The sequence below is a fragment of the Cyprinus carpio genome, chromosome A3 (genome assembly GCF_018340385.1).
Source record: "Cyprinus carpio isolate SPL01 chromosome A3, ASM1834038v1, whole genome shotgun sequence".
NCBI lineage: Eukaryota > Metazoa > Chordata > Actinopteri > Cypriniformes > Cyprinidae > Cyprinus > Cyprinus carpio.
In genome coordinates, this window is record NC_056574.1 from 29794067 (window position 1) to 29819689 (window position 25623).

The 25623-nt window shown below is 37.9% G+C and overlaps 1 protein-coding gene across 2 annotated transcripts; it reads left to right on the forward strand.

Annotated features, from left to right (window-relative positions):
• The first annotated feature begins 1585 nt into the window (after positions 1–1585).
• On the forward strand, positions 1586–24496 carry LOC109045360 (nuclear body protein SP140-like protein). 2 transcript variants are annotated; one of them, XM_042728862.1, is made up of 16 exons: positions 1586–1957; positions 2152–2304; positions 11746–11920; positions 12081–12269; positions 12831–12950; positions 13067–13200; positions 18276–18332; positions 18423–18471; positions 18550–18756; positions 18859–18998; positions 19077–19145; positions 21042–21169; positions 21257–21365; positions 21553–21627; positions 21784–21927; positions 22129–24496. In XM_042728862.1, exons 1-16 carry the CDS (start codon positions 1727–1729, stop codon positions 22207–22209), a joined length of 2061 nt encoding a protein of 686 aa, XP_042584796.1. In that variant the 5' UTR covers positions 1586–1726; the 3' UTR covers positions 22210–24496. The 2 variants fall into 2 exon arrangements, with proteins under 2 accessions (XP_042584796.1, XP_042584799.1); XM_042728865.1 differs by lacking the exon at positions 22129–24496 and having other exon boundaries at positions 1587–1957; positions 21585–21627.
• The last annotated feature ends 1127 nt before the right edge of the window (positions 24497–25623 follow it).

Sequence of the window (25623 nt, forward strand, 5' to 3'; positions counted from 1 at the left end):
GTGTTTTATTTATAATGATTTTCTATAGGAGGAACACGTTTAATGTACAATTTAACGCACTGCGTTCTGTCCTCGTCTGCTTGCCTGTACGGAGTTGATCCTTTTAAAATCACTTAATGCATTTCATAATGCACGTTCATATTTGCTGGTCTATATATATGTTGAGTCAACAACAAGACATATAGGCTAGCCCTACTGAAGTGTCTTTATCATCTTAGTCTGTTATTAGGCCACATTAAGCGTTTTGCTGTATGGGAGGACAAAGTTTGTGCAATGTGTTCATAGCCATCTGCTTGCCTTGTAGTACATGAAATAATAACTATATATCGAATTTAGTCTTTTAATTGAACTTAATGTATCTTAATACATTATGCCATATTAAGTGTTTGTTTTTTCTACAGGAGGAAAACGCTTAGCGAGAGACTTTGCGCAAGCGTTCATATTCTGCTGTTCTGTGGCCATGGATTTGCCGGTCTTGTCTTTTTCTTGCAGGACCCTGTACATTATAGTAGTAGACCTACTAATTTAGTTTTAATCGTTTAATCACCACCACAGCTTCTTGTCTCCATTAGCAACATGCACGATTTGTGTTGATTGCAAGTGTCGCAGGTAGCGGAGAGTGCAAGTGGCGATTGCAAGTGACACTGTAATTTAGTTTATTTTTTCTTGTCTTCACCACCTGGCTACTGTTGTAAAAAATCAAAAAAAAAAAACAAAAAGTTATCAATAAATAGAACAAAATAAAAAAATAAAGACTGCAGGTGACGTCGCTAGCGGAAGCACAAGTGTCTGAGAGTGCAAGTCTGAAGCCCTGTCCCAAATGGCACACTCCGGACTTGTGGACTTCCTCAGAGTCCACACTTTGGTGACGTCATGTAGTGCAGACCTTTAGGGCCCTTGGCGCGAGTCCACGAGGGCGCATTGAGAGGTATTTTTTGGGTCAGACTCGATCGTCATGCCGGAAATAACGGTCTGGTTGTTTTTTTTGACAGGAGCTGCAGGTTCGGGGAATATGCTGCCTATGTTCCATTTGAACTAAGATTACAATTTTAACACATAATAAACATGTGCGTGAGTTTCAGATGAATTTACAGGTTTAAATAAAAATACTAGGTATGACTCAGTAAATCCCTGACATTTGGTTCTATTTATTTAATGAATCATAATGCAATCGTATTATTCAACGCGCTATTATTATGTTTGAGATATCAAATGTTTTGAGATATCAAAGATATCTTGAGCGAAATTTCCCCCCATCTGTTGTCTGATTGGCATTTCGCAAGGATTCCAGGGTAGTTAAAGTGTGCGGAGCCTGCATCTATGCGGGCTTCGCGGAAGACCGCTTCAAGGGTACAAAGGGGGCGCTGCTGAGCACACTTCAGAGCGTTAAAATGCTGAATGGGACGGTCTACGGACTCGTAGACTTGGCGAGCACGCGCGATTTAAGTCCACGAGACCGAAAGTCCACATGAAGTGTGCCATTTGGGACAGGGCCTGAGATGACCGTTTAGCAGACATGTCATGATTAAAACGTACTAGAAAACTTGTTTTAAACTTGTACGGCAGTTTTATCAACACACATGGTTGATTAATCCATGGTTTAACACATTTCAATAAAAGCTCTTCAGTCATGGAGTTAAACTTAATTTCAGCATTATTCGCATCTGGAACACATGACATAACGATTAGCATCTTTAATAAATCATCGAAACGGCGTGCCTAAAATATGCGCCCTGCTGTCGTCTGTAGTTGTTTTGAAAAACAAACAAACAAACAAAAAATCGTTCAGAAGATCCGTTTAGTGGAACTCCAGCCCTGTAACAGGTTAACATTCGCTATCTCTACATCACTTCCGCGTACTTCTCGCTTTATAAACCAGACTGTCACATTCAGGCGAGAGATTCCTGTCAGCTTACAGAAATATACAAATTATTCCAGACATCTCGGCCCTTGTCAGGTAGGCTATACAAGAGTTAAATATGCAACTGTTGCGTTTAACGCCAGCAAAACGTTTGTACGTAACATTTGGGCACAAGTGTGAAACATTGATTTATAATTATGTTATTGAACACAGAACTGTATCTGTTGCATTGCATTAATGCGCATGCTGCTGTAAAGTCGCTGAAATGATTTCGTGTCGCACTAGTATAGATCGAATTAATGGAGCCCTTGAACTTTCTAACGACTGAAGAGTTGCTGTTTTTTCTCCACCGGAAAAAGACGGAGATTTCGTGCATCGAGCAACCGCACAGACTCCTCACTCAGCTGCGCGACCACGATCTGGTTCCGGAGAAACTTTTTGAGGTAGAGACACAACCACCTATAGCTGACATGCATACTATCTCTCTCTTTTCAATTAAGCTTTATTAGCATTACTGTGTAACACAATGTTGCCAAAGCATTGACAAATGTATACAAAAAAAAAAAAAAGATAACAAATAAATAAAATTATTCTAAATAATGAAAAGATAAAGTGAGTAAGTTAAGAGTATGTTTAACACCTAACATTGTGAACGGCTAACACAAATTTTGCAGCTAGTGCAGCTGTGTTGTCATCTTCAAGTATGAAGGGCATTTTCTCAGTATCAGTTCAGCAAATGATGGAATCAGTGTTTCTTATCTGGGGAGAAATGTTTCCCTTACATTGTGATATTTAGGACAAATCAGCAGAAAGTGTTTCTCCTCTATTTGCTGTCCTCTGTTGCTCTCTCAATTCAATTCAATTCAATTCAATTCAATTCAATATTGCTTTATTGGCATGAATAAATAATGATACAATATTGCCAAAGCTTAGTGTACATATATAGAAAGAAAAAATAATAACAATAACAATAATAATAATTAAATGAACATCACAGTAATGGAACTGAATATTATAACATCTTAGAATATTAAACTGTAACAAATTATAATGTGTAAACATTTGATACCACAGTCTTTAACTTACATAGAAACACACAAACACACTAAGGATCACTGTGGTGCACAATAGGGTTAGACACACTGAGGTCACACACACACACACGTTCACCTGCTGTCTCTCAGGCTGTGGCACGTCCACACGTATCTCGCAGCCAGTGCTGCTGTGTGTCCCTCTCCTAATATTATCTTTATTTGTTCTGTTTCACTAATGGCTGTAAAGTTCTTTATTGAGTTGGTGAATCTGTTGAAGAAGAGGTTTCTTATGAATATGTATTTATGACCGTGAAGGAGGAAGTACGTCTCTGTCTCGATCTCTCCTGTCTGACAGTGAGCACACACTCTTTGCACACTCTCTGGGTAACCAGCTCTTTCTGTGTCTGCCGGTCTCGATGGCTAGACTGTGCTCACTGAGCCTGTACTTGCTCAGGATCCATCTCTGCTTTGTGTCTCTGACACTCTGGAGATAATCTTCACATTCATAATCTGATTTTAGAGTTTGATAGAATTGTAATTTACTTTGTGTTTTAGTTTCTTGATCCCAATGTTCCAGATATGTATTTTTAGATTGTTTGATAATTTGATTGATTTCAATGTTCAGGTGAGAAGAAGTGCTGGTCTGAGACTGGATAGTGTTAGTAGAGTTAGTCAGGTTAGTAAGTCTCAGAACTAGCTGACTGAGTGGACATTTTCAGGGTTCAGTTCTTGGGTTTGTAGCGCTTTAAAATGTAGCGATTCTGTGGGACTTGATTTAAGATGCATCCAGAATTTTAGGGATCTTTTATGCATCATCATCATTTTGCAGAATTCTGTGTGTAGGGCTTCTGCTGGATGTCTGACCCATCTAGTGTAGCTCTGATCACTGAGTGGACCCCAAACCTCACTTCCATACAGCTCTATGGGCTGAATCACACTATCAAAGATTTTACACCAAATTGGAAGCGGTATTTCAATATTTTGGATTTTTTTTCTTGACTGCATATAGAGCTCTTCGAGCTTTATCTTTGAGAGCATTCACTGCCGAACTGAAACTTCCCGATGCAGTGAGGATCAGGCCGAGGTAAGTGTACTGCAGCGTGTGTTCTAGGGCGGTGCTGCCTAGACTGAACTGGTATCTGTGTTCCTGACATCTTGGCTTTTTCTGAAAGACCATAATGTTGGTCTTTTTGAGGTTTACTGCCAGGGCCCAGTTCTGGCAGTAGTTGTCCAGCAGGTCCAGGTGCTGCTGTAGTCCCTGTGGGGTGGACGAGAGCAGCACCAGATCATCTGCGTACAGATCATCTCTCTCTCTCTCTCTCTCTCTCTCTCTCTGTCTCTCTCACCCACCCCGTGCATTTTAGTGTCTGACTAGCAGTAAAGGTGCGTTCACACTAGCAGCAACTAACTGTCACTAGTGATGTCCGGTTCATGAACGAATCGTTCTATTTAAATGGATCTTCTTAGTGAGCTGGTCGAACCAGTTCACCAAATCGAACTGAATCGTTTGAAATGGTTCATGTCTCCAGTATGCACTTATCCACAAATTACTTAAATTATTCAGTTTACAAACGTGCCTGACCCTCCCTCTGACTCAAAATAAACCAATATCCTGAGTTATTCAGTTACTCCAACAGTACACAGACTCTGAACTCCTGTGAAAAGAGAACTGATGATGGGCACAAGCAAAGCAGCAACTAGCCACTGCTAGAGCGGTTCTTGTTCACGAGTCAAGAATCGGTTGCAATGGTTTCTGGATCACCAGTATACTCAACCCGTTTCTTTTGGACACGTCCGAATTGAGAATCGATGAGCGGATGATACTGTGCATGTATGATTCATTGTGAAGCTGGTAAACAGTACACGACACCCTGTGACATATGTCTGAACCAAACTAAGTCTTTTGGACAACTGATTGTGTGCTAATGCTATGAGTGCTGGTAAACCGAGGGGCCGATCTGGTGAAACATAAGTTTATTCAATAACAAATAATTCATAATGGATTATGCATAGTATGTGGATCAGGCTTCTGCGCTGAGGGGAGTAATTTATTCACTTTATCTTCAATACTTATAAAACATTCTGGTTTGCACATGACTGCTTGTACCTGTATTTGGGTGCTTAGCTGCAAAACTTAATTTTAAGAAACTTGTCAAATCATGGTGATGCTTTAACTGACTGAAGCAATGACTACTGACTTTATATATTTGAATATGTTGAAAGTATTTTCATCCCGGCCCAGTACGATAGTCATTACGTCATCACGAATGACGTCATTACGTTAAAGTGTAAAAGAACCGGTGAACTGGTTCTTTGAACAGGTTCATTGAAACAAACTGTTCAAAAAAACCGGTTCACTGAAAAGAACCGAAATTATATATTATATAATATTTGTCGCTGCATGTCGCCAGGAGCTGGCGATGAGGTTGCTAGTGGACGTTCTCACTACTGGTTGCCTTGACAACTGCCGTCTTCTTTCCTATTGTCTGTCGTTCCCGAAAGTCGCTGTTCATTTGCACAAAGTTGAAGGATTCTGAACTTTGTCACATCGCTGAACATCCCCCATCCGTCGCCAACGGCTGCTGTCGCACTTGTCGCAGGAAATCGCCAGCTGTCCATTGAAGTGAATGGGATCGGGTAGCTTTGTTGCTTGTAGTGTGATCGGGGTTTAACTCTTGTAACTCACGCTAAACAAAAAGTTCCACCACCCTGGTTTTTGGACATAGCAGGGGCGTAGCAGCTGTGTGGGACGGGGGCTACATGTCCCCCGCACTTTTAGAAAAAGACGATTCTGTCCCCCCGCATTATGTTTGACCAACCGCCGATTTTTCTGCCCATGTTTTCTGATTTGTTTATTTCGATTTGAGTAAACTAACATTCAGCCAATCACAAGGCACATCATTTCTTGAGCTTCAAATCTCCTGTTGCTCTCGCAATTTCACTTTGCACTTGTAAGGTCCATGCACCTGGTCCAATAGAGGTATCTAGTGCTGGCTGAAGGTTTCTTGCGTGTTCGGCAAAGTTATTCAATTTAAATTCAGTTATAATCTGACTCCATTTTATTATCTAATCTGATTCCATTTTAGTATGACTTTGAATTTAGGTTGGAAGGCAAACTGGTTGTCTGTGGGTCTCTAATTATTATTATTATTCTGACATTTGATTATTCTAGTTGACTCTTTACTTTATATTTACTTGTTCATTAGGAATCTATGTCACTCAGGGTGTATCACGCTGGCCGATGTACGTGTACCCCATGATCACAAACTCTCCAGTCTGATCATTAGTCAGAGGTTATGACTAATACTATTTAAAAGGTCACCCATGCTTACCATTCTTTAAATAGTATTTCTGTCTAGTCCCCTACATTTACCCATGTACTGTACAACTTAGTTAAAGCTCAAAACAATAATCAGTGGTTATGCTAGAACTCTTTGTCTAGCCCCTGAGAGTTATATAACTACGTACAACTTAACTAAAGTTGAGACAATAATCAGCGGTTATGCTAGTACTATGAAATATATTAATATTTCAATAGTATTTTTGTCTAGCCCAACTTAGCTAAAGTCAAGCAGTTAGTCAGAAATCTAGAATCTCACCTGATGTGCCCCATGCTCCATCTAACCTGAGATCTAGTATGCACTTAACCCTGGACGCAGATTTGTGGAAACATACGCCTTCACTTAATCTACTTGAGAAAATAATTTCAGAGTGAGTCAGAATAAAATCATATGTAACAATTTGTTATCAGTCAGGTAAATATGTATTATGCCAATTACATAGCCTATTCAGAGATATCAAATCAATACAAGACATCAAATTCCAAAAGATGAATCTAAGAGTAAAAGATGCATACCTGACTTTTAGTAAAATCCATAGTATGAAGTGTGTGAACACACTTCATACCACAGGCTCATTCCAGCTACAGAAGGCTCCGACCCTTTTGCTGCAATCCTTTAAATACAACACCAAGATAAAACATCCCCCAAATGGAGGCATGTACAAACAATTAGAATTTGCATTAAGCCAGGTCCCAGACCTGGGTAGTTTACACCTATAAAAGGGAACAGAAGGTAATTTACATGGAAGACCCTGGGAAAGGGCACTCCCATTACAGTAACCAAAATATCTCTTAACTCTTAGGATCTGTATTATCTTTTAGTTTACTTTTGTAAGATTGAGACTATTGTACCAGTTGCACTGAGACATGTCAAATGATACCAACCATGACTGTAAATATCACTTGCATTCATGTAGAACATTATACTATTGACCATTCTGAGTGAACCAAGTGGAGGGAGGATGGGTATGGGGAAGGAAAAGGATGAGAAGGAACTGATGCATATGTGAGAGAGGCGTTTCCTGCACCTCCACTCTGTGGGGTGTCTCGAAGATGCCCATGTATCTTTGTATTGTCTGTTTCTCAGGAGATCAAAGTATCTGAGGTTCTTTCATCCTTACACACTTTTAACGGTTTGGGGGTAAAATGTACCCCAGAAAAAAGCAGAGGACGATTAAGTCATTTTTCAAACACAGTAAAAATGTGTTAGGTCACGATGGATAAGAATCACGCGATCAAATTTCTACATTATTATTTAACCTAACAAGGCGTCTACACAGGATGCGAGCAATGCGATCATGCGATACAACAAAAGAACCCATTAAAGGGTTAGTTCAGCCCAAAATGAAATTTCTGTCATTGATTACTCACCCTCATGTTGTTCAAAAGACAGCAACACAACTGAAATGTTCCCAGACAACGTAGCAAGGACATGGGTAAAACAGTCCATGTGACATAAGTGGCTCAACTTCAGTTTTATGGAGCTACGAGAATACTTTTTGTGCGTAAATAAAGTATCACAACTCATACGCACGCTCTATCCTAAGTGTAAACAATGCTGATTACGCTGAATACGTTTATGCATGCGCTTCCCTCCCAACATAAACAGCGCTGATTACGTGGGTACTCTCCAAAATGGTGGAAGACAGTAACTCGGGGGAGAAGAATCGTTAAATAAATTGTTATTTTTGTTTTCTTTGAGCACAAAAAGTATTGTCGTAGCTTCGCAAAATTGAAGTTGATGTCACATGGAGTGTTTTACCGATGTCCTTACTAAGTTTCTGCTTCTGGGAACATTTCAGTTGCGTTGCTGTCAATTAAGTTCCTAAGATCAACCAAATTCAATCAAAAATATCTTAATTTATGTTCTGAAGATGAACGAAGGTCTTACGGGTTTTAAATGACATGAGGGTGAGTAAATAATGACAGAATTTTCATTTTAGGCTGAACTAACACTTTAAGAACGAGGCATGTGTCACGTCATGTCAAAGGCCCCCTGTATCGAATCCATGTGTTTTTGTAGGAAAAATATCAAAATTTCAAAAGTAATAAACACTTTTCTCTCACTTCCGTTATCTGTCATTCGCGGATCCATTCCTGTGGATGGTGCAGCATGTAATATGCGCACCTCTGAGATATGCTAATCTCGCGAGATTGTTTAAAGCAGCAAAAGAAGAACAATTTCCCTACTTTAGCAAATGAAAACCAGTTTCCTCTTGGTTTATATCGAAATCCAACATTTTTCTTTATAAATCCTCAGTTTGTATTTCTAATTTGTGACTGGCGTTTTGTATTATTCTCTCTCCACATTCGTCACTAATCACGCAACCCTGCGCATCTTACGTCATCCGTCGGAAGTTCGGAACTGCTTCAGTGTATGACAGTCAGCAGAAGTGAGAGAAAAATGTTTATTATGTTTGAAATATGGATATTTTTCTTACAAAAACACATGGATTTGCTACAGGGGGCCTTTATTCATCCCCCAGAGCAATCTACGGCACATTTTATTATGAATGCGCAAGCTTTATTTGAAGACTTGTGGACTGTTCAACTGCAACACCCTCTGACTACACCAATATAGCTTGGAATAGCAAGGATATAAGAAGAAAGTCATATACACCTATAGTGCTTCGAGGGTGAGTAAAACACAAGCTAATTTTCATTTTTGGGTGAACTAACCCTTGAAGAATTAGGATAAAAGTTATTGTTTAAGTGTAGTGTAACTGAAATATTGTGCATAAAATATCTTTATTTCATAAAATTAAAGATGTCCACAGTGGTCTCAAAGTCCCAAGTCCTGCAGTTATTTTTAAATTAGGGTTAGTTGATTATAGTATCATAAAAAATAGGTCCCTGTAAGCTGTCTTGCTTCCTCATGTCATGTTCCCAAAATTGTCATTAGGGTTCTCTAAACACAGCAATTGGTATTCTATATAGAATTTATTTTATGAACATGAATGTAGGCTACTTACTTTGTACTAGAGTGACAAAGTAAGGAGTTACTTACATAAGACACAAGACAATGAGTAATAAATACAGAACATAAATAACAAAACGGAGAGAAAAAACAATGCAGGGTTTTGTTACAAAATACATAATTGTAGAAGGTGTTCGTTGTACTTACTTTGTACGAATGTACTTATTTTGTACTAGTGCGAGACCAGTGAGATGTGACAATAGAATATGACGATATCCTTGCGCTATTGACATATTTCAGACCTTTCAGACATATTTGCATTACACTGGCTCGTTCACTAGTAGTGGTATGTAAGATATTTTGTGTTCACCTACGAATACAATATACTTTACATTGACTGCGGTTAACAGGATGCTCCAGTGTTTAACTAATTATAATTTAATAATCGGTGTTTAAATAATTTGAACAATCGGGCTAGTGCTGCTTCCTCAAGAAAGTTGATCATTCTCACGTGTTTTAAGCCTTGTCAGTTTAAACATTAAAGCGTTTTAAGCCATTTGAGCGTGAGACAACGTGAAAGAGATTTCAGTGTGGTACTCGCGCACTGTGATATACCATTTCTGTACGCACGCAAAAAGCTGCAGCTCAGATACTGTAGCATATGCGAGAGACAATTCATTTTGGTATTTATGAATCTTATGTATATTCATCATTTGCTTTATGTACATGGCACTGGCAGTATTTTCACAAGCTTGTAACTTACATGCTTAGAGCAGAACCAAGCATCGTTCATTTTTATTTATTTTTACATGGCTCCCTGCAATACAACTTTGATTCTTCAATCGCGCCATCTAGTGGTCTGTTATTGATACAACCACAACTGCTACAACTGATAACAAAGCGCTAAAACAGGTACTGCGAGTCATTGTAAGGTAATTAAAATAAGTCAAATTAATATTTTGCGTTCAATTATTTACTTATCAGGCAAGTGGCCGCATGATAAGTGGGAAAATTATGCAGTGTAGTCTTTATCACCCTGCAGAGGTTTCTTTTGCAAAATAATCTGCTGACTGTACACTATCCCTCAGCCATGCCGCACCCTCCAGTTTGGGGACAACTGCTTTATTCTTTTAAATGGATACATTCAAATCGTGTTTATTATATATATATTTTTTTTTATTAAAGTGGAAATCAGTTTACTGAATAATGTAAACTTGACTGACTGCTTCACGTCCACTTTAAAGAGATATTTGGTTGTTTATTATTTTTTATTTGTACTATTTATAGTTTTTGTGCAATTACTTGCCTGTCAGTTGAGTTTGTGGCAAAACATTTTGCAGTGTTTACATGTTGTTTATTACTACATAAAATTCATTAAAGGGGTCATATGATGCTATTTCAAGTGTTGCAAGCTGTTCGTGAATAGATAAGATCTGTAAAGTTGCAAAGACTAAAGTCTCAAACCCAAAGAGATATTCTTTATAAAAGTTAAGACTCATCCACGCCCTCCTAAAACGCATCGTTTAAACACGCCCCCACATGTCTATGTCAGTATGTAGGAAGATTTGCATAACGCCACCCAAATGTTCACGCAAAGATAGAAGGCGTAACTTTGATTCTCGTTGTTGCCGCCAGCGCCATGTTGTGGAGACGCTGTGTTTCATTGTGAAAGCAAAAATACTTTGTTTGGTCTTCCAAAAGAGGACACAACTAGAAATCAGTGGTTAAATTGTATTTACAACACTGTTCCAGAACAGTCAACCCAAATATTTAGATGCGTGCTGCGCATTTTATGGAGGACTGTTTCCTGATCCTGGGAGAGAAGACTACAGTGCCGGCTGTTCTGACTCACAGTCTATAAGTATGTTTACATATGTAAAGGATGTGCCACTGATGATTCAAACACGAGTTTTGAGCAGTGTAGAGCAGCGGTTCTCAATTCCAGTCCTCGTGCCCCCTGCTCTGCACATTTTGTATGTTTCTCTTATGGCTTCAGATGTTTGTTATATTCGAACGTAAGTGACCTGCGAAGTGGACATCACAGGATATTCCGCCATGATTCCAGTTCAAAGCGAAAGTATATGTTCTATTCAAAGTGCATTGAAGTGTGCGAGACATGAATTTTAATTGTATTTATTTACAGAGGTATATGTGAAGAACTGGGGGGGCGTGAGGACTGGAATTGAGAACCGCTGGTGTAGAGTAGAGCTTGGTGTTTGTCGTTTCTCCGATTACGCAACGCGTAAGAACACAGTATAAGTCATTATAATCCGTAATTATGTCCCCACTGGATGCAACAAATGGCTCGTTTGTAATGGGTTTTATTGTTTTTGTCTTTTTTGGGTTTTATTTGTCTTTTGTCTTTTTTTGTAACTATAAGCTACAGTATTATTTTCTTTAAAAAAAAAAAATTTTTTACCGATCTATCATGGTATTACCATGCCATTGCTTTACCATGATACCTCCACTATAATTTTTTAAAAAGTTGGGTGTCAAAGCATGCCAGTTCGTTGTTTTGCATATTTAGGCATAAGTCATCTGATCATACTGTACTTCCATTCATTTATGTCTTCCTCTCTGTTTTTGTCTGTAGAATGTGAAAAAGATGCGTTCTCGTGAGCAGAAGGAGAAGGGCATCTATGAGGTTCTGGACTGGGTGGAGAAAAATAAACCACAGTACATGCATCAGTTCTGGCGCTGTGTGTTTGAAGACCATATCCTGCAGCTCTACCCGACACTACGCATGCTCAGAAAAAATCTGCTGGACGGTCGGTGGTTTCCACTATCATCAGCTTTATGTTATGTTATCTAGAGGCTCACGCTGCATTACTATATGCTATGATAGAGCAAGAATGCATTCATATATATATATATATATATATATATATATATATATACAGTATTGTTTTATTTTTTTCTTTGTACCAGGCACTTTCAAATTTGATGAGAAACATCCAGATGTTGAGACACCAGCAGAGGAGGAAAAGAGTGAAGGAAAGGCAGAGAAAGTGAAGGAGAAGAACTACAAAAGAAAGAGAAGTAAAGATGATAGAAGTAGTGAGGATAGTGATGATCTTGGTTCTTCCTCTGCTTCTACACCCAGTCAGAAGGAACCAGGTAAAAAACACTCATTCTGTGAGTCCCTGAACTAAAGCAGGCCTAAGTTCTCATCAGGGATACACTTAAATAACACAAAAAATAAAGCCATTAAAAAAAAAAAAATTGTTACTTGCAATAAAGTAAACCTTAACTAAAAAAATAAATATATATGCAGTATATAATGGGCATATATATATCAACGGACACCCAGGTGAGACACAGGGCCCACAACCAATCTAAAATATCCAGATGGAAATTTGTTGCCCATTCTCAGTGGGAAAGTGCCCAAACAACCTTGCTCAAAAACGTTTCCCCATGTATCAAATTTATAGAAAATGTTCTAAAAAAAAATGTACCCTCAGGCAATCCAAGATGTAACTAACAAAACACAAAATTAATAAAATTTTACCTAAAATTACAATTAAGAAAATATAAAAATTAAAATTAATTCAAAATATGAATAAAACAATAATAGTATCTCAGTGATACTAAAATAACAATGTGTTTCCGGGTGCCTGATGTCCTGTTCCAGTATTTTCACTCTCTCCTGATATGTGTTGTCTTCTCTCTCTTTCTCAGCGTCTCTTGTGAAGAAAGGAGACAAGCAGGAGATTTGGAAGTGGCCTGTTTATGAAACGCATCTGCCTGTAACCTGTGGGGATAAAGAAGGCACTCTCTATCGGGTCAAAATGCCCAGAGGTTCATTATCATTGAGTTTTTGCTATAATTTCTCTTCATTTTATTAGAATGTGTGTTTATAATGTTTTTTGGGTGGATTGTTCACTCTGAATGCATCCTATCCTTGTCTCCTGTAGGGGAAAAGTGTATTTTGTCTCAAGGACGCTGGTTCACCCTAAATGATTTTGAAAGGTTTGCGGGGAAGGAAAAGTGCAAAAACTGGAAACTCAGCATCCGCTGCGGAAACACACCACTTAAGAAACTCATTGAGGTAAATAATGCAAGCACTTACAGATTGTTGGGATTGTTGGGATCTTTATTTAAAAAAAAAAAAAAAAGTTTTTGGAAATTGTCTTTGGTTTTGCTGTAAACTTATCGTACACTCACAAATACTTTTTACATAGATATTTTTAAATGAACATATTCTGTTTAGATAAATAGGCTAATTAAGCCACGTTTCCACCGCTGGAACTTTACCCAGGAATTAGGGACTATTTAAAAATGTGTTTCGCCGATTTCGGAGACGATCAGCTCCACACGATCAGCAGGAGCTCAGGTCTCATGTATCTGCCGAGAGCACTCTCAACTCGGCTAGTCCTTCTGACATTTCCTGCTGGCTCTGATGTCTCTTTAGTGGTTAAACAAAATATAATTTGTTTTGGGTAAATCTAACAGGTAATCTTTGGTCTTTATTCAATTTATCTATATGTAAAAATTTAAATAAAAAGAGGACATTTATATAATATTTCGTGTATATATATACACATTTCCCTGAACTAAGTAAATTTCTGCGGCTATTGTTATGTTTAATTGTAAATGAAAGGAGGCAGTGGTATTAGATATTCTATTTCGTCTTATTGTAAATATACAGTGAGGAAAATTGCAGTAGCCAAGGCGAGCTGACTGATGTTATCAAGTAAGTTACGCTGCTGTTTGCAGAATAACCGGACTTGCATCATCCCGTCCTTTGGAGATCACACTGCTGAGTCGAACTGGAAAAGTCTGAACTACCGAGGATGCAAGTCCGAAATTTGCGTACTTTGTATTGAGAAACGCGCGCAGACCTACGTCACCAGACTATTTTCCTAATCTTCACGGTACTTTAGAACAGCACGGTAAAGTTAGTTTTAGGTTCGATATTTGCCAGACATTCGCTTTCGCATGCCACTGCTCTATAGAGTCGACAGTCCTACAAAAACGATATCACTACCACGATTAGTTTTAACAATATGCAACAACTTTATATGGACATGAAAATATTATTTAAAAACCACCTATGTGTACTGTTGCAGCAAATTTAAACCGGAAAAGCTTTGACGTGCTATAGCGCTTGATGCGTAAGGGACCATATGACAATTCCACCAGTTGGGTTTAAAACGTCCAATATATTTTAACTAATGTGACTTTTAACATTTAAAATAAAACATTGCCAAACCGTAAGGAGTGTATAATTCATAGTGATTTACTACAGGTAGGATTTTGCCAATACCTTCCTTAATATATGCAGTACAGTACACAATTATGTTCATAAAAAACTACTGTAAGTACCCAAACTGCTGTTCAAGGTGGTAGTACATTCCTAGTGTCCAGACTGAATTACAACAGGTGAGATTTTGTCAATATCACTCTTACTGTACATACAGTATATTCTTAGAAAACAATTACTGTAATTCACCAAAAGTGTTTTTTTCATGTTCTAAAGGTTGTAGTACTCTCCTAGTGGGCTTGGATTTAATAGCAGATTATTTATATTCATATTTATGTATGTATGTATGTATTTGTGTGTGTGTGCTTGTGTTTGCATTTGTATGTACAGTGCGTGCATAATTATTAGGCAAGTTGATATTCTGATCATAGTTTTTATTTGTAATGTTTTAAGTGTTTGTAATGTTTTAAATGTTTTAAGCACATTTACAAATTCCAAACCACATCAATCTATAAAACTACTTTTAATTTTGTATTTAATCATTTATAAGTGATATATATTTGTCCATGAAGGCTGGAAGTGAAAATCTTCATATATTCAGGTGTGCATAATTATAAGGTAGTGTGACGAGTCGGCTGCCTCCCCCCTAATTATCCTCGAGAGACCGGTCTCTTTTGCGTGCATGCACGCTGGTGTCCTCGTGGGTCCAGGAGGGGTGCGTAGAGGGACTCCCGCACCGCTAGAGACGTGAGCTGCCAGACCTGCGGTCCGGACGAGAACTGCACCCGTTACATGGCCGTTGTGCCAGGATTCAAACGCTGCGGCCAGCGAGATGGATGCAGCCGCTGGAAGAAGCCGCCACCCCTCACGCCCCGGACCGTAGAGGGGAGCACGTGCGGCCGCCGGACTCCACCCCTTACCTGGACCCTTCCTTCCTGAACACTACCTGCCCATCACATACCCCGCAGCACAATGAGGACACCAGATTCTCTGTTTAATTTGGACACTCTTCCCCTTTGGACACTTTTATTCCCTCTTTTGGTTATCTTTTTGTTAATAAAAGCTTCTCCGAAGCCTGACGCCACACCCACTGTGTCTGTCGTTTGCTCCTCCCACCACAGTGGTGGAGACAGCACAGTTGGGCAACACCTGGTGACGTCATTCCTTCTTGCTCGCAAAAGTTCGCGAAAACCCAGTCTGGGACGGAGGAACGACGGAGACGGCCTCCCAGCCACAAAAGGGGCAAGTGACGTTCTTTCTATTGTCATTTACCCTGTGGTTGGTTGAGGCTGTCGACTAAAACCCGGTTTCTCTGTCCCTGTTCCAGCGCGGTGCGAGAGGGAGAACTGCCCGGAAAGGAATCCCTGCCCCGCCCACTCCAACCGTTTGGAGCCTGGTTGAGGGAGGTAGCACTCACGTGTGGGCGGCGGCCTGATGACGGGGATGTCGCTTGGGGGGGGGTACGACGAGTCAGCTGCCTCCCACCTAATTATCATCGTCACCCCGTCCCTTAATCGGCGCCTTTCCCCAGGCTCCCGACAGGAGTGGGTGCGTGAGAGAGGAAGGGGCGCTGTAAGAGCCAGGTAATTGTTTTTTAAGAATAATTATGTACTGTATGTACAGTAAGGGTGATATTGGCAAACTTTCACCTGTAGTAATTCAGTCTGGCCACTAGGAATGTACTACAACCTTTGGAACATGAAAAAAACCCTTTTGGTGAATTACAGTAATTGTCTTTTAAGAATTATTAGGTACTGCACGTACAGTAATGGATATATTGGCAAAATTTCACCTGTAGTAAGTCAGTATTGTAACTACAAATGTACTACAACATTTGGAACATGAAAAAACCCTTTTGGTCAATTACAGTAATTGTTTTCGAAGATTAATTATGTACTTTATGTACAGTAAGGGTGATATTGGCAAACTTTGACCTGTAGTAAGTCAGTCTTGTAACTACAAACATACTACAACATTTGGAACATATATAAAAAAAAAACATTTGTTGAATTACAGTAATTGTTTTCTAAGAATTATTATGTACTTTGTGTACAGTAAGGGAAATATTGGCAAAAGTTCACCTGTAGTAAGTTAGTCTGGCCACTAGGAATGTACTACAACTTTTGGAATATAAAAAATCCCTTGTGGTGAATTACAGTAATTGTTTTCGAAGATTAATTATCTACTGTATGTACAGTAAGGGTGATATTGGCAAACTTTCACCTGTAGTAATTCAGTCTGTACTACAACCTTTGGAACAAAAAAAAAAGACCCTTTTGGTGATTTACAGTAATTGTTTTTAAATAATAATTATGTACTGTATGTACAGTAAGGGAGATACTGGCAAAATTTCACCTATAGTAAGTCAGTCTTTTAACTACAAATGTACTACAACCTTTGGAACATAAAAAAAAATGAATTATAGTAATTTATTAAAGAAAATAGTTGTGTACTGTATATACAGTAAGGGAGATATTATCTGTAGTGACATATTGCTTAAATATTTTCTGTCAGTTTGCCCACAAGGCATTTACTATGGCGTTGTAAACATAATTTTTATTAATTATTGGACTTCGTTTTGTACTAAGAGGTAAATTTGCAGACGGTCCCTAAAGCAGCCTAGGCGAATATCCAACGTATATCAAAACTAAAACTGACTTTTACCGTGCTCTTTAGACCGCAGTGGAAACGCAGAAAGCAACAGGTCTGGGGGGAAATTAGTTCCTGGGGAAAAAAGTTCCTGCTATAATTGTTCCTGGTAATTTCGGTGGAAACGCGGAATTAGTCAATGCATTATCAATCTGTAGATTGGGACTGTTGTCAAATATAAAATTTAATTTATACATATAGTGCCGATCAAATTTTGTGATCAGTACATTTTTTATTACTTTTTAAAGACGTCTCTTATGTTCATCAAGGCTGCATTTATTTGATCAAAAATACAGAGAAAAAAAAAGTTATATTATGAAATATTATTACAAGTTATAATAACAGTGTTCTATTTTAATATACTTTAAAATATAATTTATTTCTGTGATGCAAAACTGAATTTTCAGCGTCATTACTCCATTCAGTGTCACATTATCCTTCATTCTAATATGCTGATTTATTATCAATGTTGGAAACAGTTTTTGCTGCTTAATATTTTTTGGGAACATGTGATACCTGTCGTGGAAATTCCCAATACTTATCTGACTTCACCACTGACAATTTGAATAACCTCCAGTTATTCATACAATATAATAGAATACAATACTACAGTACTAGTACAGTACTACAGTATATTCGGTGTAATTCCCGTCGCGGATATAAAACAATATAATGCTACATTATCTCGAGGTAATTCCTTTCTCGAATACTTCTAGCACAATTCCAAAACTTTGAGGTAATTCCCCTCCCGAAGTATGGTGACGGCATCCCGTCAAGAACAATCCAATGCTCTCCATTGAATTTCTATTGCGGGAAGCTGCCTCCTTGTCATTTCTGACATATATATATTTCTGACATTTTGTGTCCTAAACGCTCTTTTTTTTTTTTTTTTTTTTGTGGTCGAAAGCTTATAAAAACATAGTTCTGGGTTTTTAAGCTTGTTTACTGTACACCTTGTCACATAGCAGCTTTTAGGCATTGCTCTGTTTTTTGTAATAAGTCAGAAATGACAAGGAGGCAGCTTCCCGCAATAGGGAGTCAATGGAAAGCGTTTTTTCGGTGGGCATGGTTTTCAGATTATGATGGGTGTCGCTCCGTCTCTATAGCAGGAATGTGCTACTAATGCAAAGCATTAGAAGTACAGCACATATTTTTGTATCGATCCTTTAATTTTTCAGTGTATTAGATAATATTTAGAATATGTAGTTACATTAAATACAGCAGACCCTTCATATAAATGTGTGATCACTTCCTTTCTCATTTGTTTCCAGGAGGAGCATCTTCAGTGTCCACCGATGGAGAGAAGAAAGAGAACATGTGTCCAAAAAGTACTTTGTCTCTCTATGTGCACTGTCAGGTTTTGTTTTTCCTCTGTTTTTCTTGTAACATTTATTAAGTGACTTTGTTTATTCCTGCAGAACATGAATAAGCTGTTTCCTGTCAGTTCATCTGAGAGCTCCAGTGAAGGTGAGTAACGATCATCAACGCTCATTCACATGCTCTCTGCTGTCTGTCTGAACGCAGCAATGTGTTTTATTCCTCAAGACTCTGAAACAAGCTCCAGTTCGGTGGAAGAAAGTGATGCTGAAAATTTCCAGGAACAGGGATGGAGAGGAGGACGAACAGAGATTAGAGGGAGAGTTGAGGAGGAAGAAGAAGACGTGGCAGATCTGTCTGTTTTCCAGGCTCATTCTTTACCAGTCACCTGTGTTTCACTTACTGGGACTTTATACAAATACAGGTTTGCAACAGGTATGTTATTGCACTGATTTGTGTGCAGAGCTCAGTATGCAGTTTGTTTTGGCTGTGTTGAAGGTTTGAGAGGAAAATGTTCATGTTTATGTTCTGTTGCAGGGATACGTGGGAAGTGTATACGTACTGAGGAAAGATGGTTCACTCCGGAGGAATTTGTAAAGCAGGAACCGACTCTTACAGATGGGCACTGGAAGAAAGATGTTCTGTGCCATGAAAAAATGCTCAACTTTTTAATCAAGGTATCAAATGGGAGAGAGCAAACAAAAAGTATCATTATTTATTTATTTATTTATTTAATGAATAATTGTCATTTTTAGAAAAACATCCTACGCATCCATTCGCTTCAATGTGAATGTGTAAAATGCAGTACTCAAGAGGAAGATGTGGTGAGAAACATCTCTACATGACATATTTAATCATAATCAGTCATCATAAAAATAATTTATGATAGTAACTTAAATTCCAAACAGTCTTTTAATTGTGTACATTAATCTGTACATGATCACTTTCATAGACTAAAGATGTGAAAATCACAAACAGAATTCACAAATCACATATTTTATCATATATTTTTTTATTATATTTATTATATATTTATTTCTTATATATTTTTAAATTGTTTTGACTTTTTTACATTTTACATGTTCTGCTTAAAGAAAACAAAGCCTACTTTAGTACAATTATTATTTTTTGCATTGTGACATTAACCAAATTTTTGCAGATTTCATTACCAAATGCAAAAAAAACAAAAACCCTTTTCATTATTTTAATATAAAAAAATGCGAGGGCGGTGAAATTGAATCAAGTGAAATGATATATCCTCATTCCCTTTAGCATCACTTCGAAGCAATTAATGATGACTATACACTGCTGGATTCAGCTTGCACGTTTGGATTCTAGAACATTAGAATTGTTTTTTTTATATATTACGAGTTATTAATAACAATGAATTATTCCCAGTTATTAACTGCTTTTTATTTGTTAAATAGTAGTACATAGGGTTGCCAACTGTCCTGTATAAGCTGGGACATCCTGTACATTGGGCCTAATTGATTTGTCCCGTACGTGACCTCCCTTGTCCCTTTTATTGACTGCTACACTGATCACAACACCTGTCATCATCCAGTCTCAGCCCCCGCACATGCATGATCAGTATGCATTAAGTAAATCACAAATTGTGAATATAACTGTTTGAGGAAGCCTTAAGACAAAGCGGAATCCTCTGCCGGCTGGTCGCTCCCACTTCACAGTGAGCGGGACTTGCTCTAACGCCAATTACTGTCACAGTCAGTGTTTTTTGTTTTCAGCAAATCCATTTTGGCGAATGCAAACAACATGATTATTTTTATATGACTCCAACATCCAGTCGCGCATGAAAACATGTAGGCTAATCTATCTGAGGGAAGATGTGATCAATGAGGAAAGTCGTCTTTCACTATTGTGATGTTAAATAGAGAAAAACATTTTACATTCAAGTAGCTTCTAGCTTTTTCTTCACCTTGGACCTTACTCTTGAAACACAAAATGACAAATAAAAAATTGTCAAGCACCAAAAGCAGTCAATATTACATCTAATAATTTCTCTTTAATTGTTCTCTATTAACCAATATAAGAGGCATTACAAATTAAAAGCAATAAGCCATTAAAATCAGAAGAGCAATAAAACTGTGCTGAAAAGTACACATTACACATTGAAATTAAAGGCACTGTCAAAACATAACCCACATTTACAGTAACTTCATGCTTAATACTCACATTTATGTGTGTTTGTATTTTCTGTCATGGTTAGCACTTGGTGCAGATGTGAAGGGGAAGGAGAATTTATATGTGCATCATGTTAATCGCTAAAACACTTCCGCAAAGGATACACCTGTGTATCCTCCTCGCTCATGACTTCTCAGGAAGCCTCCCCACTCCCCAATCCTCGTGGTGCAATTTGAGAATTGAGATGTCCTACAAGATGCCTGAGCTCGATCAGTTTCTGTGTCATAGGATGGAGGACGGAGGAGCGAGGAAACGAGGAGGGATATTAAGAAGCACCATCGGTCATCATTTACTCACCCTCCACTTGATCTAAACCTGTATTATAAGTTTTTTCCTTCTGTTGAACACAAAAGAGGGTATTTTAAGAATAACCGAACTGTTGACAATAGTTATTGACTTCCATTGTATGGAAAAAAATAATGACTATATAACAAAATAAGATTGTAAAATAGAAAAACACAATGCATTTGAGCTTATTTCTGTGATGTTAAAATTTTGTCATGTCGTCCTCTGACTAGATGGTACAGAACAATGATGACGAGTGTTACGTGTGTCACTCTAGGGGGGATCTTGTGTGTTGTGACGAGTGTCCACGAGCTTTTCATTCACAATGTCACCTACCAGCTGTACATGGAGACTCACCTGGGTGAGAGAGACAAACAGATAGAAAATCATTAAATCAGCAAGTGTGCGTGTTGTACATTCATTCTGTATTGTGTGTGTTTGCTTGTAGGGAATGGATTTGTACCTTTTGCGTGTTTAGAACCAGTCAACAGTGGCGTGTCTCCAGTAACATGTCTGAACAAGAGGCTCTCGATGCCCCAGTGTCTCAATACAGATTGGTAAACACACACACACACACAAACTCAGCACCTTAATATAGAAGATAACCACAAACATTTGAGGTGCTCACATTTAGTAACTTTGATGACTTAAAGTGCTGCCTACATAGGCTGCTCAGCAGGTTTAGAAACAGAACAATTATTTATGGGCTTAATTGTGGATAAGTGTGTTGTTTGTCATCTTTAGCACTGCCACTACCTCCTGTTATGTGTGTACAGAGAGGACATCCAGAAGGTGTTTGTTGAGGATCCACGGCAAACGGTGAGATTGTCTCTTTATTTCATCTCTCTGTCGTTTACATTTGCTACTCTTTTAATGCCTTGGTTTAATTAAAAATAGTTTAGAATTAGAATAAACGTGATGAAAGATATGAAATAAAATTTTAAATAAATAAAACAAAAATAAAATGATTTCCAGGTGCCCAGATACTCTGAGTTCATATCTCAGCCGATGTGGCTGGACAGAATAAAGCAGAAGTTGGAAAGTGGAGAGTATCAGACGGTACAAGCATTCGTCTCAGACTTTCAGCTCATTTTCAGCAACTGCAGAACATTCAATAGGGTAAGATTCACGGAAACATGTTACATAATAAAAACATCACCTAAAAACAGATTGTTTAGTTGTTTCCAATGTCTTATACGTGGACGCATATCTTGGACATAATTGATGATTATTGTTGAGATTATTTACTTTTGGACATGTGATTTTTTTTTTTTTTTTTTTGACAATTTTTTTTGTATTTTGTTCTCTTGCTCTCTAAAGGACAATGTTTTTGGCCGAATGGGTCCCTGGCTGAAGAAAATGTTCGAGGAAGAGTTCAAGAAAATCTTCAGTATCCAATAACAACTCTCTTTTACAAGTCTTTTAAAGATACAGTTGAGATCTGGATATCTTTGAATATTCACTATAATATTTCATTATAATATACAAGATGTCCTTTCCAATGCAGCGAGGTCTGTGTACTTTTGCATCCATTCATTTTTCATTTTTGAACCCAGAAATGAAAATGTAAAATGGTTTCTTCTTTAATGGTTCAAACACCGATGAATAGAATAAGCAGGCACAAACTAATTTTCATTATTCAAAGTTTGTATTTCATTAAAAATCGTAAAAATTATGGTTTCTATTTTCAAGGTTTTTTTTGTTTTGTTTTGTTTTACACCATTGATTAATGTTGCCAATCAGACATTTTCTGTTTATTTCTTGAAAGCAATGGCCAAGCGTTTCAGTTAGAATCCACTCACTGCTCATAAGGCCACAGTTTTGTTCAGTGCTGCACTCTCGAGAATTTCTCATTATAACAAAGTGTAACATGATTATGGAAGAAAAATAATGACAAAAAAAGCATGTTGTGCAACTGCAAAAAATTAATGTCTTGCATGAACAGTACTTGCTTTTTAATGCCTTGTATTTTCAAGGTTTGCATTTTTAGGGTCTGAAATTTAACATAGTTGTTTATTTAAGCTGTGGATATTTCAATACAAAACATTTCACACATATTTTTATAATTAAAAATTAAATAATTCATATTCACCTTCTTTCCAGAAGTTACTTCCAAAATATTCAGTCCGTTTTAAAAATAACGATGATGTATAATATTTGACAGGCAATTTTCAGTCAATTTTATTTTACTTTACAAATTCGCTTCCACAAATTCAGTGGTTTAAATTTGGCTGAGAAAATTGAGCATTGCACATCCAGGAACTGGAGGGATAGCAGTAGATTATGTCATGCATAGTCTGGTCAACAGATTCACATATTGATCAATAATATAAAATATACAAGTGTGTGATTATAATTAATAATTGATGTGAGTAGTAGCAAAAATATTTTGGTTGAACTGTTCGGAGTCTCTGAGACCCCAGCTATAGAACATGATCAAATGTAATAGAGGTGTAACGTGCATTCAGTTTCTGTCTGGTGTTGAGGTTATTCTAAACTATTCTACTGAATCCTAGGGTTTTCCCTCATATGTCACACTCCAGGATTTCCCAACAATGCTTAATGTGCCACAATGAACTAATAGAGTGACATAAACAAGACCTCAGATCTCAGTATACACCTTATTGATGATGCAAACTATACAGGCAAGCAAATGTACTCCGAATATAAACGTAACGCGCAAGGTTTCACGTAGTTTACCTCAGAAATCTGTTACAAAGAAAACGTGGTTCAATGGACTAACACAGTGCGGGGGACAGAATCGCCTTTTTCTAAAAGCTGCTATGCCCCTGGTGTAAATGATGTTAACGAAATTACGAACATGCGACATTGCAGTTACGTTGCCAGTAAGTCAATACAATATATTATTAATAGATTACGTATCAGGAAAGTCCTTGTGAGTTGGTAATTTAATGGTAATGAAATCACGGACATGCAAGGTTGTAGTCACGTTGTCAATTGGTAAGTCATGAAATTGCCAAAAAGTACCAATATATTACGTAACTATTACCATGTGTGTTAGCAGGGAAGAGAGCAACCTTTAGGATCACTAAAAGGCTGTCACTCATTTCAGTTTATCACAATCTCACAAAGTTCCGTTATAATCAATGAAGCTCTCCACATTGCACAAAGAAAATTTTATTTACATCATGTCTACACTTTCTTATAATGACAGGATTCATTAAGTTTGCATAACTCAGCTCTAAACAAAAACTGGTGCTTTGAGCGGTGAGTGGATTCTAACTTAAACGCCTCTGATTGGCCATTCTGTTCATTAAATCAACAGACAAGTCGGTGATTGGCCACATTGCTCAACGCTGCAAAAACACATTGAAAATAAGAAACCTTTGAAGCCCCTCTCCACAGCGCAAGCACACATACGCATTGGAATTTGGCCTGACACAGCTGCCGTTTACTTTCCTGTTGTTGTTTATATCCAGTTCTGACCCCCGCCAGATTACCCCCCCCCCCCTGTATTGGTAGGTTTTGGAGCAGGTGTGGAGGAGGGGTTAAGGTTAGGATTAGGGGAGGGCCTAGGAATCAGGCAGGGGCGTAGTTTGCGGGGAATGGGGAGAAGTAACTATAGAAATATAAAATACATAGATGCCTCATTGGCCACTTTGGGTCGTTGCTGTCAATGAATCCGCCATATTGGTCCAGGCAAGTCTGTTCTATTAACAAATACAATCAAACGATTTCAACCATCTATTATTTGACAAAAATATGAAAAAATTTCCCATTCCAATAACACTTAATCTCACTAATTAGAACTTGTAAAGTTTCTGCTTCTAATTACTCAGAATCTCGCTAGTTAGAACTTGTAAAGCATTCATTGTCATAAGGAATTGTGAAGAATCACACTTGTCAAGCATAGATATGGTTTATTTTTCTTGGTTAATTGTCCTAATGTCCTTAATTTAATTTTTAATTTTATTAAATTACAAAAAATATAAATAATTGTGTCTGGCAACTTTCATTTCATTTCACAGATTTACTGTCAGTACACCATAGTTATACAAATTAACCAATTCTAATGGCTGGAAATGGATAGAAAATGATTGGGCTTGAAATATTTCTTATCCTGTAGCTCCATCTAGTGGGCAACTTTAAAATCACAGCTTGAACCCCTATTTATAGGATCATCCTTAAAGGGGTCATAAGATGATATTTAAATTTTTCTTTTCCTTTGGAGTGTAACAAGCTCTTGCATAAAGAAGATCTGTAAAGTTGCAAAGACTGAAGTCTCAAATTCAAAGAGATATTCTTTATAAAAGTTAAGAGTCAACCACTCCTACCTAAAACGGCTCATTCTAACACACCCCCACGTCTACATCACGATGTGGGAAGATCTGGTTGCCCGCCGGCCGCCGCTCACTCTGCCCGCCAGTCGTTCCTCAGTTCCAACCATAGACTGTATAAAAACGGTTCCAACTTTGCAAGGACAGTCTGGCGCTTCTGACTCACAGCCTGTACGTACGTTTTTTATACTTAAAGAATTTGCCCCTGATGATTTAAACGTAAGTGTTGAGCAGTGTAGAGTAGCACTTGGTGTTTGTCGTTTCTCCAGACATGGTTTTATGTTTACACAGCACGATACGCATCGTGTAAAAAAGACAGAATAAGTGATTATAATCAGTAATTATTTCCCCAATGGATGCAACAAATGCCTCGTTTATAATGGGTTTTATTGTTTTTGTCTTATCGCGCCTGGGACACAGGGCATCAAAGTATTTCAAGGGGCATAACATTTCCGTCACATGCTTGAGGTATTTAGCCAATCACAACACACTGGATAGCTGGCCAATCAGAGCACAC